This window comes from Aptenodytes patagonicus, chromosome 3 (genome assembly GCF_965638725.1).
Source record: "Aptenodytes patagonicus chromosome 3, bAptPat1.pri.cur, whole genome shotgun sequence".
NCBI lineage: Eukaryota > Metazoa > Chordata > Aves > Sphenisciformes > Spheniscidae > Aptenodytes > Aptenodytes patagonicus.
In genome coordinates, this window is record NC_134951.1 from 22,393,447 (window position 1) to 22,409,301 (window position 15,855).

The 15,855-nt window shown below is 36.7% G+C and overlaps 1 protein-coding gene across 1 annotated transcript in view; it reads right to left on the reverse strand.

Moving 5' to 3' along the window:
* Nucleotides 1–301: 301 nt before the first annotated feature.
* Nucleotides 302–15,855, reverse strand: part of TPO (thyroid peroxidase) — a 46,372-nt gene continuing 30,818 nt past the window's right edge. Inside the window, 6 exon segments of the mRNA XM_076335435.1 lie at nt 302–462; nt 3,741–3,911; nt 4,436–4,644; nt 8,395–8,632; nt 10,155–10,325; nt 10,837–11,095. Of these exon segments, the coding sequence (XP_076191550.1) occupies nt 302–462; nt 3,741–3,911; nt 4,436–4,644; nt 8,395–8,632; nt 10,155–10,325; nt 10,837–11,095 (1,209 nt within the window).

Below are 15,855 nucleotides of genomic sequence, written 5' to 3' on the forward strand. Positions count from 1 at the left end.
GAACTTAGTTAAGATTCAGATGCTGAATTTAGATACTAACGAGGAGAAACTGAGCCAGATTTGATCCCCCCTTCATATGCACTGTCAGGAAATACTTAGTGGTTTGTACACAGTAGGAATGGAAAAAAACAGCTTACTTCTGTGTCTGTATTATTTATTCAATACCTTCATTTACTTTACAGAATCTGACTGTATCTTTATGCCCATGACTGTGTAGAGTTTTTTTATGTAAGTTAACAGGTCTTCAATAAATCTCAATTTTATGATTTTTACAGCATTGTAAAACAGAACAGAGAAAATTTTAATGGACAGTAGGTTTGCAAGCATTACCAATGCATGTTCTTCCATCTTCTGCCAGCTTGTAAGGATCAGTATAGAGACATTTGTAGCTGCCTTTAGTGTTAATGCATTTAGCAGAAGGAGAGCATGGTGGATTAATTTCATTTTCACATTCATTGATGTCTGCAAAATGAATAGACACTGATCAATAATCATTACAAATTACAGAGAGGGGTTACTACCTTCTCATACACACCTTCTACAAGTATTCATAAATGAAAGGTATTGTACACTTTCAATGACACATAGATACTGCCAAAGATCCTCGTTGCTACTGTTTAAAGCACAAAGTTGCATTTGTTTTGTTTTGATTTGATTTTGGGGTTTTTTTGTTTGTTTTTAAGCTGGAAATGATGAAAAAAGAAAATGTTGTTTTGGTAATCCACCAAAAGCTACAAATGGCAATTGACTGAACTTTCAAAAATGCAGACTGTAAACTTGAGAGCTCTTCTTGCACGTGTTTATGTCCTAAGACTTTGAGTTCCTCTATAAACTTTTTCCATAATGTGCTCTATAGAGATAGTGAAAATAATAACACTGACACAGTTCTATACGTTTCTAGGCATGATTTTGAGGAGCCAAGGATTCAGGTTAGTTTTGGATACAAAATTTATAACAGTAACCTGTGATATTATTGCAAAGATTGTTGTTTCTAGATGCTATATAAATTCTGTGAAATGACAATGTCCTGACAGAATGATGAGCAGATGAACAATTATCCATTGGAAAATTTACATAAACATTGTTCCTGAGGCCATTCAAGACCTTTCACTCTCACATTCTGATTATGTGATGAAATGGGAGTCAGTGTGGCATGCAGAAGAGAAGGTACCCAATGAGGGAAAGAATGGAGTCTTTTCCATATTTCTGCATCTTTCTTCTTTCGGTGTAATATTTACTTGCAGGACTTGACTCAGTTGCCTAAAGATAGGTGTCCAGCACTGTCTTAGATAGTTTCCCATTAGTCCTGTATAATATTTGCCAGCTTGTTCAATGTCTCTGACCCACGGTCCTAGGAAGCACTGCAAGCCCATATGTGGGCAACTAGCTGAGCCTTCAGTGTCTTCTCCTTTTGGTTATATTCCTTTCCTTTCCTTCCCGACCATAATGTTTGATCTGATACTTCAGGCTAAGTAGCTTTTTTTGATCAGTATTAGAAACTGACCCTGTAGAAATGATTTACTGACTTAGCTTAGCATTGTCACTCAGTTCACTTGGGGAATTCTGTCATTGGAAATAGGATCAAGCCTGATCCTCTCTGAAATTTTAATACAAAAGCAGTAGCTGTGTCCAAAGCTAGCCATCAATTGAGTCAAAAGACTAATCATGCAAGGAATAGTCTTAAACTTCAGAACCCTTAAGAAACACTAACTCTTATAACACCTCTCTGAAGCAGGAAAATAATCTGTTGTTCAGGATGAAGATTCCTGAATAAGTATTACTCCCTTCAAGACTACATTTTGGGTTAACTCCCACTGGCTTCATCATTGTCTGGGAAGGAAAACCTGCACAGGCTTTGCCTGCACTGTAATTCAAATGTGCTATTTCAGCTTTTGTACATCCATAAGTCATGCTGTTAACTAGCTAATTCTTTTTTCCATCATTAAATTGTGCATGTCAGATCTTACCAGCCTACCCTACTACTCAAAGACAGCAATACTTTATTAAAGCAAAGTAAACAGAGTTATCTATCAAGAGTAAGATAACACTTAATATAAAGGAAGGTAGCATAGTCTAGCACTAAATGACTTCCTGAATCAATAGAAATGATTTCTGTCAAAGCCGAAGTTAGTAAGCAGGAATTAACAGCTCTCAGATTCCTATGCTTTTGCCAGCAGGCCACTCTCTTTTCCAGAGCAGCATATAATTTTGAAACCATCTGCAGAAATGCTAAGCTCTATCCTCCTCTTTATATTGCTTGACTTATTCCTAATTTGCTGAACATGTAAAAGAATGAGAACACATTGCACAGACATGCATGGAACAAAGTGCTTTCTACTGTAAAATTCAAGTAGCATCTGCATAAGTGGGTTTTGATGGTTTTCATTTAATAAAGGCATTGCTTACTTAATATATGCAGCAGCTTGTTTTCCTATAGCAGATATACAGTCTTTTGTTTACATTACTGAACGTATTAAAAGAAACTAGGACAAGGAATGATTCATTCATATAACTTATTTATTCAGCTTGCTGCCAGAACATTAATCTATTGAAAAGATTTTATTATAATTCATTTAACAGCTTTATTTCTTTATATGGTATTTATGTGGGTGGAATTCAGTGGATAAATAGGATTTGAATAAAGGAAAGAGCTGCAAATTTCATTTGACTTTTTCCATACCAGGTATACAATTAGAATGAAGAGCTTTCTATTCTGCTGTCACAGAAATACTGATAAGCAGACTTTATTGTGGATCAGCTGCAGCACTTGCATTCAAATTAATTTACCACCATCCATAATATATTCCTAAATATGGCCTTTTCAGGTTTCATTTTCTTTCATGTTCTTATAAAGCTGAGCAGTTTGAGTGTGTGTGTGTGTATAGATTTATATATACAAATATATAGAAAAATAAATATATATAAATAAATATATATACACACATACCATTATAAGCACACACATTTGAAATGTGAACAGAAAGAATTCATCCTTCATAGCTGCGACGAGTGAAGGTCTTGTAATTAAATATTTGCCACATTCACTTTCTTCCTATCCTATTCTATTCAACAGTAAAAATAAGGCAAAAGGAAGAGAGAAGATAAAAGAATTCCCCTGAAAATGTGCATGAAATGTCAAAAGACAATATGTTTTTACTGATTTTTCACCTGCTTTACTTTTGTACCTGCAGAAGTAATTCACTTCTGGCAAATCTTTTCACAGATATTTTGGGGACAGAGGTTGGAACTGAAGTGATAATTAATTTGCTTAATTTCACTTATTCACTTCACAGTATTTTTTTCTTTGACATTTTTGCTTAACTTATTAGGATGATACATGAACTACTGGTGCTGAACTCATTTTGTATCTAGAGCATCCGTTGAAACAATGATAGGAAAATGACAACTGTCATGTCTTGCTGTTATGTTGAATGTTGGAAGAAGCAATGTATAATTCTGATTTGCTGCTTTTTTCCCTACTGGTTGTTAATTGACTCATTTTTGCTTAATTAGGTAATTTTTAGTGACATTTTCCTATCATCAACCTGATTGCTGAATCAGGATGGGTAGAGATTGAGATAGCAATTCTGGAGCAAGGATAGTTTCACATTATCATGTTATCATACCTACAGACCCAGAAAATTGACTACAAGAGAGCATAGGAGGGAGTTCACTTCTGATGAGATGTGCTTGACTTTAACTTTTAGAAAATTCAGAAACAACAACAACAAAATAGATACCTATACAAACGGGAGCCTCAAAGTTCCATCCTTTACTTGTGCAGGTTAATTGCTCTTCTCCTTGTAACTGAAATCCATACTGACATGAATAAGTCACTGTAGATTTTCCAAATTCGGAACAGTATACAAAATCACCATTTTCCACACTCTTTGGTGTTCCACATATTTCCTCTATGAATAAAAAGACTGTATTACAAGCTCTTAAAAAATTACCACCTTACCCTTGAAAATGGACATTATTCTGCATTACTGCTATAAATTAACTTCAGTAAATTACTGACATGTTTTAAGATGATCAAAAATTTAATTGTTCATTTCTGGACAAGAATTTATATGGAATACCTCAGGTTTGACTTATAATGCTTGTAAAATTAGCATTATCTTCTAATAATATGTTCTGCAGAGTTCTTAGTTAATATTTTCTATCTGTCTAAGAACTCCTGCCCCAATTGCCATAATGTCTGAATATATCACAAGCCATTCATGTTATCAGAGTGAAGTTGGCAAACACTCTCTTTTTTACAGAGGAAGTTGAGAAAGAAGGAGAGAAAGACTTAGATCCCATTTCTAAGTGGTAGAAATACTAAAGATCTGCATCAGACCAGTAACTCAAGACCTGCCACAACCAAGGTCAGTGCTCTAACTGCTGATTACTCTCCCCTCCTGTCAGAAAAGACTGGTAATTACCAGATTACCTTCCTGATAGAATTCTTGCCAAGCTTCTAAATTCATCCCAGGTATATCGTCGCAATGCTTAAAATCCTGTGGAAACTTTCCAAGTTTAAAGGCATCTACTGGCACTTCAGAAATCCCTGTATTGTCACAAATCACGCGGGACAATGAGTGTTTTTTGAGTTCATGCTTTTGAGCTTCTGTGAAAACATTATCATTTTCCCACCAAAATCTGGAAAGATTGATAGAAACATTTTGAAAAGATCAAATTCAAAGAGCTGATTATTCTTACTTTCACAGTACCCTATGTAACACCATGATCTGCGGACTTACATACCCAGCCTGAAAGTCATGAAAAGGCTAGTGTGGGTCTGACGTACTGGTCAACTCAAATGATGTGTTAAAGTCAGCTGGTTAAAACTATTAGTTATTCACATCTGCAGAATTACTTTTCATTGATGATACAGGGACACAAAAAAAGTTACAATCCTGAGATAAAAACTTGGAACTAATTTGTTTGAACTGGATGCTTAATCTTATGCACACCAGCATTCACTGTGCACTTATAAATTGCTTTAAGCAAAAATTACAGGAGAATTACAGGAGTAGCCATACTAGATTTCCCCATACCATAGCTTTTGAATTCTGCTTGCAATTACTGAATGGTTGCTATGAAAACAGGTATTGCTGAATGCTCCTCTGTTTAATATGGAGTTCTTCATTTGCGAAGAAAGCTGTAGATATGCAATTTAATTATAGTAGAAAATTGTAAGATGGTAATTGTGCTTTTGATCATACAAAAAGGTAAGCTAAGACTGGCTGAAAGAGAGAGGAGCTGCTTTTTCCATTCTGTCAGATCGGGAGTGCGGTGGCAGAACAGAAGAAACAGTTGATGCTACACAGGTGTATCTATTAAATGATATATATTATATATGTGTGCATACACACATACATATGTGCTTAAAGATAAAAAGAAAGGGAAAGAAAACATTGGGGGAAAAAAGAAAAGATAAACATTTTGTACAAAAAGACGTCATGAATGGCAAAAAATATTTGCGGAGCGTTTAATAGCACATCTGCATTAGTGCATTAAACAGTGTTAAGCACTGCTACACTGCTAAGATAGTTCCCTGTGGTAGTCAGGCCAATTAGGATTTTCCTAAATGTTAGGCAGGGTTTATGGTAACATGTCCTAGGACCATTAGCAGTAGAGTATGGATACAATCACACTATACAAATTAACCTCAGGTTTAACACAGGACGTGGGCATCCATAATACTGGGGGAACAAGCCCGGGGTTTCTAGAAAAGTCTGTGGTTTTTGTGTTTACATTTTTATGATCGGAAGGGATCAACAGCAATGTTGACTGTGGACCGTGTGCAAACCTGACGTGCAGCATAAAATGGTACCATTTTATGAGCCCCCTGAAATGGTACCATGCAAATGAGAAGTCTGACAGTCCTGTTTGTGTTCTGGGGAACATGAGGGCTGCTAGTGTGCTCTGGGAGGGCTTTTCAGGGCAAATTGGACCCTGCTGCCAACAAGAGTATACTGGTTAAGTAAGGTAAGTGCATGTGAAATTTTGGTAAACTGGCTTTATAGGCAAATAGTTACCTACAGCAGGACAATTTGGGGAGAAACCTGTCCCACTTTACCTATATTGGAGGAGGAGGCAATCTACAGGACCAGGGATGGAGTGAATGTCCCACACCTCAGCAGCACTGTGACAAGAAGTGCAGGAGAGATGGAGGGGCTGGAAAGAGGAAAAAAGAAAGATGCCTTCCTCCTACCCTTCACCTGCACACTGTCCCTTAACTTCTCAGAGCATCCTGAAACCTCATTGATTGTTCCCAGGCCCCTTCCCATAACCAAAGCCATCAGAGACTTTGCTCCACTCAGCTCTCCTACGCCTGTCATTTCCCCTTTCTTATACATTAAAACCTATTCTACTTTCATCACAAAATTCAGTTTCATCTACACTGCTGAGAAGGCTTAAGCACAAAATCATTTTTTAATCTACCCAGCCAATAGGTGTTTACTCTAACAAAGGTTGCTCCAACTGATCTGTATCAGGTGCCCAAAAATTTACAGGTGAATTTTACAGTGTTAGAGTGAAAAAAGAAAGAAAGAAAAGAAAAAAAATAAAGGAGGCACAAGCCCTCCTATGCAAAGAATGACAAAGTCAGTTTCAGAATTTTTGCCCAACTATTGCAAATCCTGAGATCACAAAAAGATTCAGAGTAGGAGAGACAGAAAAAGAAAGTCAAAGCTGATGGAACAGAAACAATTTGTTCCAGGTGATTTGGCTGAGGTTAAGACAGTACCTGAGTTTAGTACATTGGAAAAAGAAATCCCTTCATGTTTTGTCAGATTACTGACAAAAGATTTTAAGGCTGTCAGGATGGAGTTCAATCAGTAAAAAATTCCACTTAGTCCTGATTTCTGAACTTAAGTGAGTATGTTAGAAGAGATGTTTTGAAATCCCTACTTATTTACATGTCAATTAGGATATCTAGTAAGCAGGTAGTGTTACAAGTGTTACAAGATAATACCCAATACTCTATCTGACAAGGCACTGCAATGAATGTTAGACTTTTCTGTTCTTATACTTACTGTGTGACAACTATAACATGTTTTTACATACTTCTAACTTCTCTTAGATAGTTCCTTATCATAGTATTAATGACAATACCATTTCACGTTTAAGTTAGCTGACACAAACTTTGAGGCAGAAACTTAGGGAATTCTTTTATTATTAGAACTCTTTTTCTCAATTTGAAGTTAATGTTAAATTATGCTTAAGTTTAATTAATGCTAGTAGTATCATAAGACACTGAATAATGGAAACAAGGCTGGAAGGACCTCGATAGATTACCCTTCCCCAGATAGGGTCAAGTATGCCTGTATGATTCAGAAGACTTTCAATCACATTTTTAACATAGCTGAGTGGAATGTTTGTTGTCTATACAGTTTGTGCTAATAAGATACCACCTTTATGATTAACATCGCTTTTTCCTGTGAGCTAATTAATTAACATTTTTTAAAGTTCAGATTTAAATTCTGTCTCAGATGCTTATTTACATAATGGTTTCTTTCCAGAACAGTGACTTATGAGAGGACCTTAAAGGTGAGTGTAAGGACCAGATGTACTTAAAACACCACTGCTAGCATGGTGTGAGCAGTTTAAAATCAGTCTTCTCATGAGATTCGAAATTACTGCCACAAGTACATGATGGACATGAAAAAAAGGTTGGTTTTATAATTGCTTCAGGAGCAGAAGCAAGATATAAACTGCATCTTGCACCCCTTTGTGACCTGAAGTTGCATTTCTCCTGCCTTCCTGGTGTGGAAGGTTGAACTCGCACAAGATCCTGGTGGTGGTTGTGCAGTGTTGGGTGAAGGGACATACTATGCTGTGTCCGATGAGGCAATTCTGGGAGCACTCTGCAGTCCCAGTTCACATAAGACTAGGTACATGGTGTTTTTATTATCCCCTCTAGGAAGCCTGAATTACAGCTCCCTGCCTATGCCTTCTGACTTTGCTGTGTTTGCCATGGAAAATGTTGAGGTTCTTCCAGTTAAGGACCCTGAGTCCAGTGCAGCCCTCAGGGACCTGATAGCTAAAGCCTGCACAGTACTACATCCATCCACAGAGAAGTTAGCTGCCTCTGGCACAATTAACTGCTGGTGACACATTGTATTTCCACCAGGAGTGCAAAGTTGGGCATCTCAATACCACAGAAACAATCTCCATGTCATCTGGAATTGAAATTATATACAAACCAAAGAAGAATAAGCAAAAGGTCACCCAACAAAACTGAAGGAGCGAAGTTAAAAACATGGAAGTGGCAGGGAATAATTTGTTTAAAGCCTGTTTAAGTATCATGTTGTCTTATATTCTGGGAAGTATTCTCACATATCTGTAAAATCTCCACTGCTTCTGCATATTACACAAATGATTCAACAGCATGAATAAACTCACCGGTCACCATCCCTTAGTGCTTTCATTTGCTTTCCAATTATACACGCAAACAGGGGACCGGTTCTAGCACCTGGAAGAAAGTCTTCTACCAGACCACCAAGCCAAACATCAATATTGTTAGGATTATGGTACGATTCCATTATTTTTTCAGTGACATTGTGATTGGTTATTACTGTATTCAGGTCAGTTTGAGTTTCCAGTTTTGGTAAGCCACAGAATTCTCGCCAGTCATTATAACCTGTAAAAGAGGAAGATTAGACTTGGCTGTTAAGCATGATATATGAAATTAATAAATTTATAAGCACTGGATTCTGACAACTTTAATCATAGTCATAGACAGTTATGTCTAAAAATAGGCCTATTATTATTGGTTAAATTGATCGGGGAAATGATGGCAGGATCTGAAACTACAGGATATGAAATTGCTGCATCATTTTCATGAAGGAAAACAAAGTTTTAAAACAATTCTTCCATATTTAAGCAATGGAAACATGATAATAGATAATAGGAGTATGCACTGTGTCTTGAGATTTCCAGACTAGGAATACAGGAGTTAGGTGAAGAGTAGGCAAGAAGTAACATGAATGAAGTTAGTAACTAAAGCACTTTATTAAGGAGAGTGTCCTAGGGCACATGTCCAGTTCTCTGGAAAATATATTTCTTTTACATTCTTTTACATCATTGGAATTAACACACACCCCCCCACACACACCCATCTCCCAACAAAACTTTAATTTCTGGTCTGGGAGATCAAACCTCCATTTCTACCCTTGTGTGACTGAGAGCTTTAAACTCCAGGCCGGAGTCAGACTTCATTTCTACTGTCCAGGGCCAATGACTTGTGTATTCCTAGCTGCAGAGTTGTACAGGAGAAATGGAGAGGGTTGTCACCCAGAGACGTAACGCCCTTTGACAATGGTCAGTCCTACCTCCATGGGTGGGACATTGGGCTCAGAGCATAGAAGGGCAGCCAGGTTTGTTCCTTATTCATGCAGACAAGCTGTCTGATCAGGCAGGGGGTCAGGACACAGTTTTAGTACCAAAAAAGAAAGAGGCTCTGTCTACCATGCTAAGGGTAGCTGTGGCATGCTTGTAAGAGGTTTTTACACAGGACTGGGAACATACTGTATATTTTAACAGCTGATGCAATCAAATTGAACTAAGCTCCAGCAGTCTTCTTCTAAGCCAGTACACCCATGGGCTGATGGGCTAATGCTCTTTGACTGTTAGTTCAATCTCACCCTGGGCTGACTAGAGTAAGAAAGCTAGTGCAAAAAACAGGCACAAATGTGTAATATTTCTCAAAATGAGGTGTACACCTAAATAAGCCATCTACACCACTCCTGGAGACATCTCAACACCTTCTATGGTCGGTAGAGCCAATGAGGTTGTGTCTAAGTCGACCTGTCCCACAGGCTGGGGGCAGCCTGCCAATGGCAAGTAGCTGCTGTGGGCAGAAACCCCACTCCTCTCGAGCTGGTTCCAGCAAGAACAAGCCTCAGGTACCTACATCAAGCACACCCAGATCCACTCACTAGTACTGTCCTTCCAGATTTCAGACTTAACAGGTTATTTTAATTTCAAATGCTGGGGAATATTTTGCTTCCATCAAAGTTAAAAATATTAGCTACTTACATTTTAAGAGAGACCTAAGTTACTTTTACTAAAGCTATTATTTAAAAGCTTACAATTACATCCCAAATATACACACTTATAGTTCAGTTACCAGCTGGGAGAAAATTCAAGAAAAATCAATAGACCTGGGAGTCCGTGATCACGGCCACGCTGTAAATTTAACGATGCTAAATCAAGTGAACCATTATTGGACAACACAAACAGTTTTTCTGTCAATTCCTCATTCAGTAGTTGATCTTGCATCTGCAGTTTTGCTGAATGTGCTAGAAGACCCCTTAGTAAAGGATCCAAGCCTCCTTTAAACACAAAAATAATATAACATTACAGTATATATATAAACCATTATAACTTTCTTAACAAATGTGAATGCATGTATGCTTCTATGTTTTTTAAACATTGGCCACAGGCTTTTACATTCAAACAAATGCAAAAATGTGCTGCAGGTTGAAATAGGAGTAATAGTGCTATGAAAAGGCTCCATCCGCTTCTTCAGGTGCAAGAAAATTTGCAACCTGATAATACATTAATCCACCAAAAAAATATTTGAAATATCTTCATCATCAATCATCAATCTATTGTCCATCTACCAGACTGGTTTAACCTGGAGAATAACTTTTGTCTGATTCAGAGAACTATTTAACTCAGAACAATTGTTCCAGTTCATGTTAATGCTCTGGAACCAGTTTAACAACTTAAATCAGTGATGCAGTTATATAAATGTTCTTATTCCTAATTCAAGATAAGTAACTTTGAAAAAAGTTACGATATTCTGGAAAAAAAACCCAACCCGTTTAAATAAAACCATACCTCCTTTAATGAGCCTCCAGGGACTAAAGAAAACTTCATGCAAATGAAGATTTGGGAGTTCTGGATCATCTAAATACTGTGCATTCAATCGCCTTACTATTGGTTGGATTGTTGCATGACCAAAACGAAAAGCAGCTGTTGAAAATACATTAGAAACGGTAGGATTCATTGTGGGATCATAACCTGTATAAAGGCCGATATATAGATTAAAAGCATCTGGACCAATGATTTTGGGAATGTAATCTCTTAAAGTAATAATCTGAAAGAAAAGAAAAAGAAACATTTATCATTCAGTGTTTTTATAGGTGAATAGTAATGATTCCAACATGCTAAATGCCTTTTTCTTCACTCATCTATCCCCAAGCACTTGGCATGGCTAAGAGCAGTATTAGCTGGTAAACAATATCGTTCTTATTTTTGCAGTAAGGAGACAAATGACTGGAGAGAATCAGTGGCATGGCTCAGTGCAGTACGGCTGCCAGGCCCCTGTTAGCTTGTACCATAAATGCTAGACCAAAGCCTCCTGAGTAGACATTACCACTGTTGCTCACTTCCCATCTATGGGGGTAATCCAGCTCACAGGACGTGTGCTGAGATTTAAAGACCTGATTGTGACGGTGTAAATTATAATGCCCTTAAAAATGGCAATGAAAGCATGAATTACTATAAAATCTTTCAAGAATGGTTGTTGATATGAACAGATTCTATTTTCAGACATATATTTGTGACAGAAATCCTCTTTACTGAATATTTGAAATGATGAGGCTTTAAAATACTGGTGCCCAGAATCCCTTGGTAGACATTTTATGCTAAACTCAAGCCGATTTATAGACTCCTAAAAAACACACTTCAAAAATGAAAATGCTGACAAACACCTTCTGTCAAATGCTTTTATAATGTAATAGCATTACAGCATGAAAAAAACATATGAGTAATCATGACCAAAAAAAAAGGGGAAAACGATCTAATGTACCAAATAAAATGAAAGTGTGTTATAGGTTAAAGATTATGCTGAACTCAGTAAAACATAATGGGATGAATACGAAGCATAATGAACTAAATAAAATACCTTACATATTCAATATAGTGTGCAATAAAATATACAGACAAATGTACTTTGAGCTTGATATAGTGCATATTGAAAAGCTAGTTGGCATAAAATGACCTTATGAAAAACTTGTATCTTTATTTTAGGCACAGCACAGAGACAAGCAAACCCCTCCAGAATTCACTCACTTTTCTCAGAAGGCAGAGGTAACAACCTCTTTATGTTTTCAGGCTAGGTCATGCAGTGAACAAATATTTGAAAGACAATAGGTTAGAATTCCTTTTACAGCTCTGTTAGTACAACATATGAAGAAAATGAAATAAAATAATTACTAGAAATTAATACTGACACTGTACATTTGAGAAGTTAACCTTTTGCTACATTCACAAAGGTTTTGCAGGACAACAGTTCTTTCTAATTTTAGATTTAGAGTTAGTTTTTACAAGCAAAGACTTTAAATAGGACTAGGTTAGCCATGGACGCAAACATCCTGATGTGACTGTCATTTTTTGGCTCACTGTAAATGAAATCCCAAGCTAAGCTGCTCATAAAGGCCAGATTCCCTGAAGGAAAGGGTAATTCAGATTTTTCATTTGCTCCAGAGGTAAGATCTTCATTTCTTGTTTCCTTGGTAGGGGAAGAGGGGTTGACTTTTCAAGACATGAAAATTAAAAGGCTAAGGTAAAAAGGGGTCTTATGCCTGCCTTGAGCTGAGAGGCATCTGTTTGATGGAAACTTCCAATGGCTAAATAAGGCTCCATCAATTGGAAGTGATTTTTAGACAATACAGACTAAGAAGTTGTTACTAATACAGAAGATGATACTGCCAGAAAGAATCTGGAGTCTGACAGAGAACCATATATAAAGTACATCAGCATGTAGCATCCAGTCTTTCTGTAGTCTCTGAACATACCTTGCCTGAATTTGTCTCTGTGAAGTCAAGGAGAGGCTTGCTACAAGTTCTCATAACTGACACATATATAAGTTTTAAAGAAGGTGTAAAGAGCTGACAAACATCAAAATTATTTTTGTTAAAATTCTTTTGCATGCACTCCCTGCTCTGAGAGAATGATTTGAAAGATTTATTTCCTCTCATATTTTGCATAAATAAGCATAATACTTTCTTTCGATACAGTGTTCCTTCAACAACTGAGATTATCCTGTGGAAACAAAAGAATATTTTTGCCTAAAAATACGTCAATAAAATCAGAGCCAGAAAGGGACTACATGGAAAAGAAAATGCAAACAAGTACAATGAACTGCTCTACCATTTATTACTTATTTTGAGTCTATTTATGAATAATAGGTTAACTTTCAGGTGTTTGCAGCAGCATAAGGGATTTATGTGAATATAATGAGTCTGAACCTGCAAGGTACTGGGTGGTCTCAACTCCTTGTGACGCTTATGAGATTAGTGGTAATCCAAGGTCCTCTTAGGAGACATTCAACCCCTCATAGCATCAACTCCAAGCTCCATAGAAGTCTCATGAAGAAATTAATTTTAATCAATAATGTCAATATTTCTACTGTCTCACGGCCATCATTGTTTCAATAGTATAATTCAGTGAAAAATGATGACAAATGGGCACTGTCTTTTAAACAGAAACCCATATGCTCAATATTTAAATGACTTTAGTAGTCTATATGACCAGATAGTAACAGAGGGATTGAGAGTATTTAAATGTTATACATTTAGTCATATCAGAGAAAATAAAGTTCTGATTTCCTGGCAATTCAACCAATCATTTGGTAAGTATTCAGTAAGAAACAAGATCTGAGTGATTACAAGACTGTCAGAAAAGGCTTTGTACAGATTTTACATCATATCATGAATCACATGGGCACTGTTTATAGAAAAGTAACTGAATCCTGACCTGCAAACACAATGATACTCCAAGTTAAACAGGCTGTTAGTGTGAAAGGCAGTGTCCCTCTCATTCAGAAGGCAGAATTACAACAGGGGTTCCCAAGCATCCTTATGAACTCAGTGAGCATCCTGGCTGGGTTTGCCTCCAGGCTGGGTCATCCCCAGCAGAAGTCAGCCATACATTAGGTATTTGGAAATAGGTTACGCAATTTCAGATTATTTTTGAGTATTTTTTGTTCATGTTAAAAGTTATTTTAAATTAGGTACAAAAGATACAGAAATTCATACCACTTCTCATAAGGTTCAGCAGACTTCCCTTGCCAAAACCCTTCCAGCATTTTCCAAAGTAGGTATAAATGGGGCACAATGGATGGAAAAGGAAGATAAAAAAAAGGGTGGAAGGGAGAATATAAAAATATGTCAACTATCATAAGAATAAGTAAGGCCAAAAGTGCAACTTGTCTTTGCCATTGGCCAGAGGAAACTGCAAAGGAATAGTATCTCACTGAGAGAGCGAAGAGCCAATTAAATGAAGCTCCAGCACTTGGGAAAGATTGCAGAAATAATAGACAACAATCAAACATAGCAATGATGTTTAATTCATTAAAGTGCTAAGCACAGTTGGTTTGAAGTTCTCACTGTAGATATTAAAGGATTTACAAATGATGTTGAAGTCCTAAACTTTTCTGTAAAGGGTGATTGTATGATAGTTCAATTTTTAATAAATAATGAAGACATTATTATAGTTCCGTTAATAGTCTGAACTATACTCTTTATAAACATGAGTTATGACAGTATGCAACACACTCTTTTATAATATCTATTATTTATTTATTTATATTTTATAATTTGATAGAGTTTAAGCTCTGAGGGGAGTTATCTAATCATCTAATTTCACAAACAAGTTTCATCCAAGTTAGCCATGTTGAACCCAATAATTGTAGTTAAGTTAAAGTATGTCAGCCTCAGAAGACACCCACTTTCAACCCACGCTTCGAATCATGGCAGAGAGGTAGGGATGCAAGATGTTCAGAGAACACAAGCAGATGTAGAAGGAAGTGAAAAAAACACCTATATACACACTGAAAACTAAAGGCGGTTGTCAGATACAATTGGGATCAACTGGCAGTAACGCCATTAATTCAAAGATGGTTCTCTGATACTGTAATAAATCAAAGAGAATTTGATTCAGATTGATCTGCAAAACTCCTGCTTCACTCTGACTAGTGCCACATCATCTGGCTTTCACAATCCAAACGGCAGCACATCAGGGGAAACGGTCTCTGGGAGGAACAGCACATGTGCATGCCATTGCATCCTGCAGACCACAAATGTACAAAATAACAATGTTAAGACTGTAGCTTTGCATAATTGAGCTTTTTTTCCTGTTTTGTCTACACTTTTTGTTGAAAGGAAAACAAATTCAAACTATTTTCTTACAAATAGCTTAAAAGGAGGAATCCTAATTCCCCTTATTCTGTTTTTCAGTTCAAAAGAGGAATAAGCAAAACAAGCAGATAGTTTCATTTCAGTTAGTAAATGACAACGAAAAAATGTCTTTTTGCACAAAACACTAGGTAAATCAGAGTATGTATTTTTACCACTGTATACTGCAGTGTTAATACTTTAGAGTTAAGCATGTGCCATTCCTGTAAAATACAAGGGGAGAGTTAACCACTGTTGTGTCTTGTATAAACTGCTACTTATCAGTGAAATATGCCTACAATGTAACAAAAAAAATCTGTTTTGTCCAGGATATCAAAAGGCAGTTGTTATGTTTGGTAACTTTGTCAAATTTCTATTATTAAATGCTTGTCACTAGAGATATTTATGCTGCCAAAAAAGCATCTAGGAGGAAAAGTATGGCCTTATTCTAGGAAGAAAGGAAGGCTTTTTGTTCAATTCTCTATAATTACACACCCACAGGCAAAGAATACACTTGAAAGTATTCATTCCAAAAAGAGAGAATTTTAGAAATGTGTAGCAAGTGAAACTAAATTTTAGAGTGGAAATCTCAAGGTAACTTCAGCTAGAGCTGTCATTAGTCTGCTGGTTAACAGAGATACTCCAATTATCTCTCTTGAATGAATGTCTCTGAACCAGC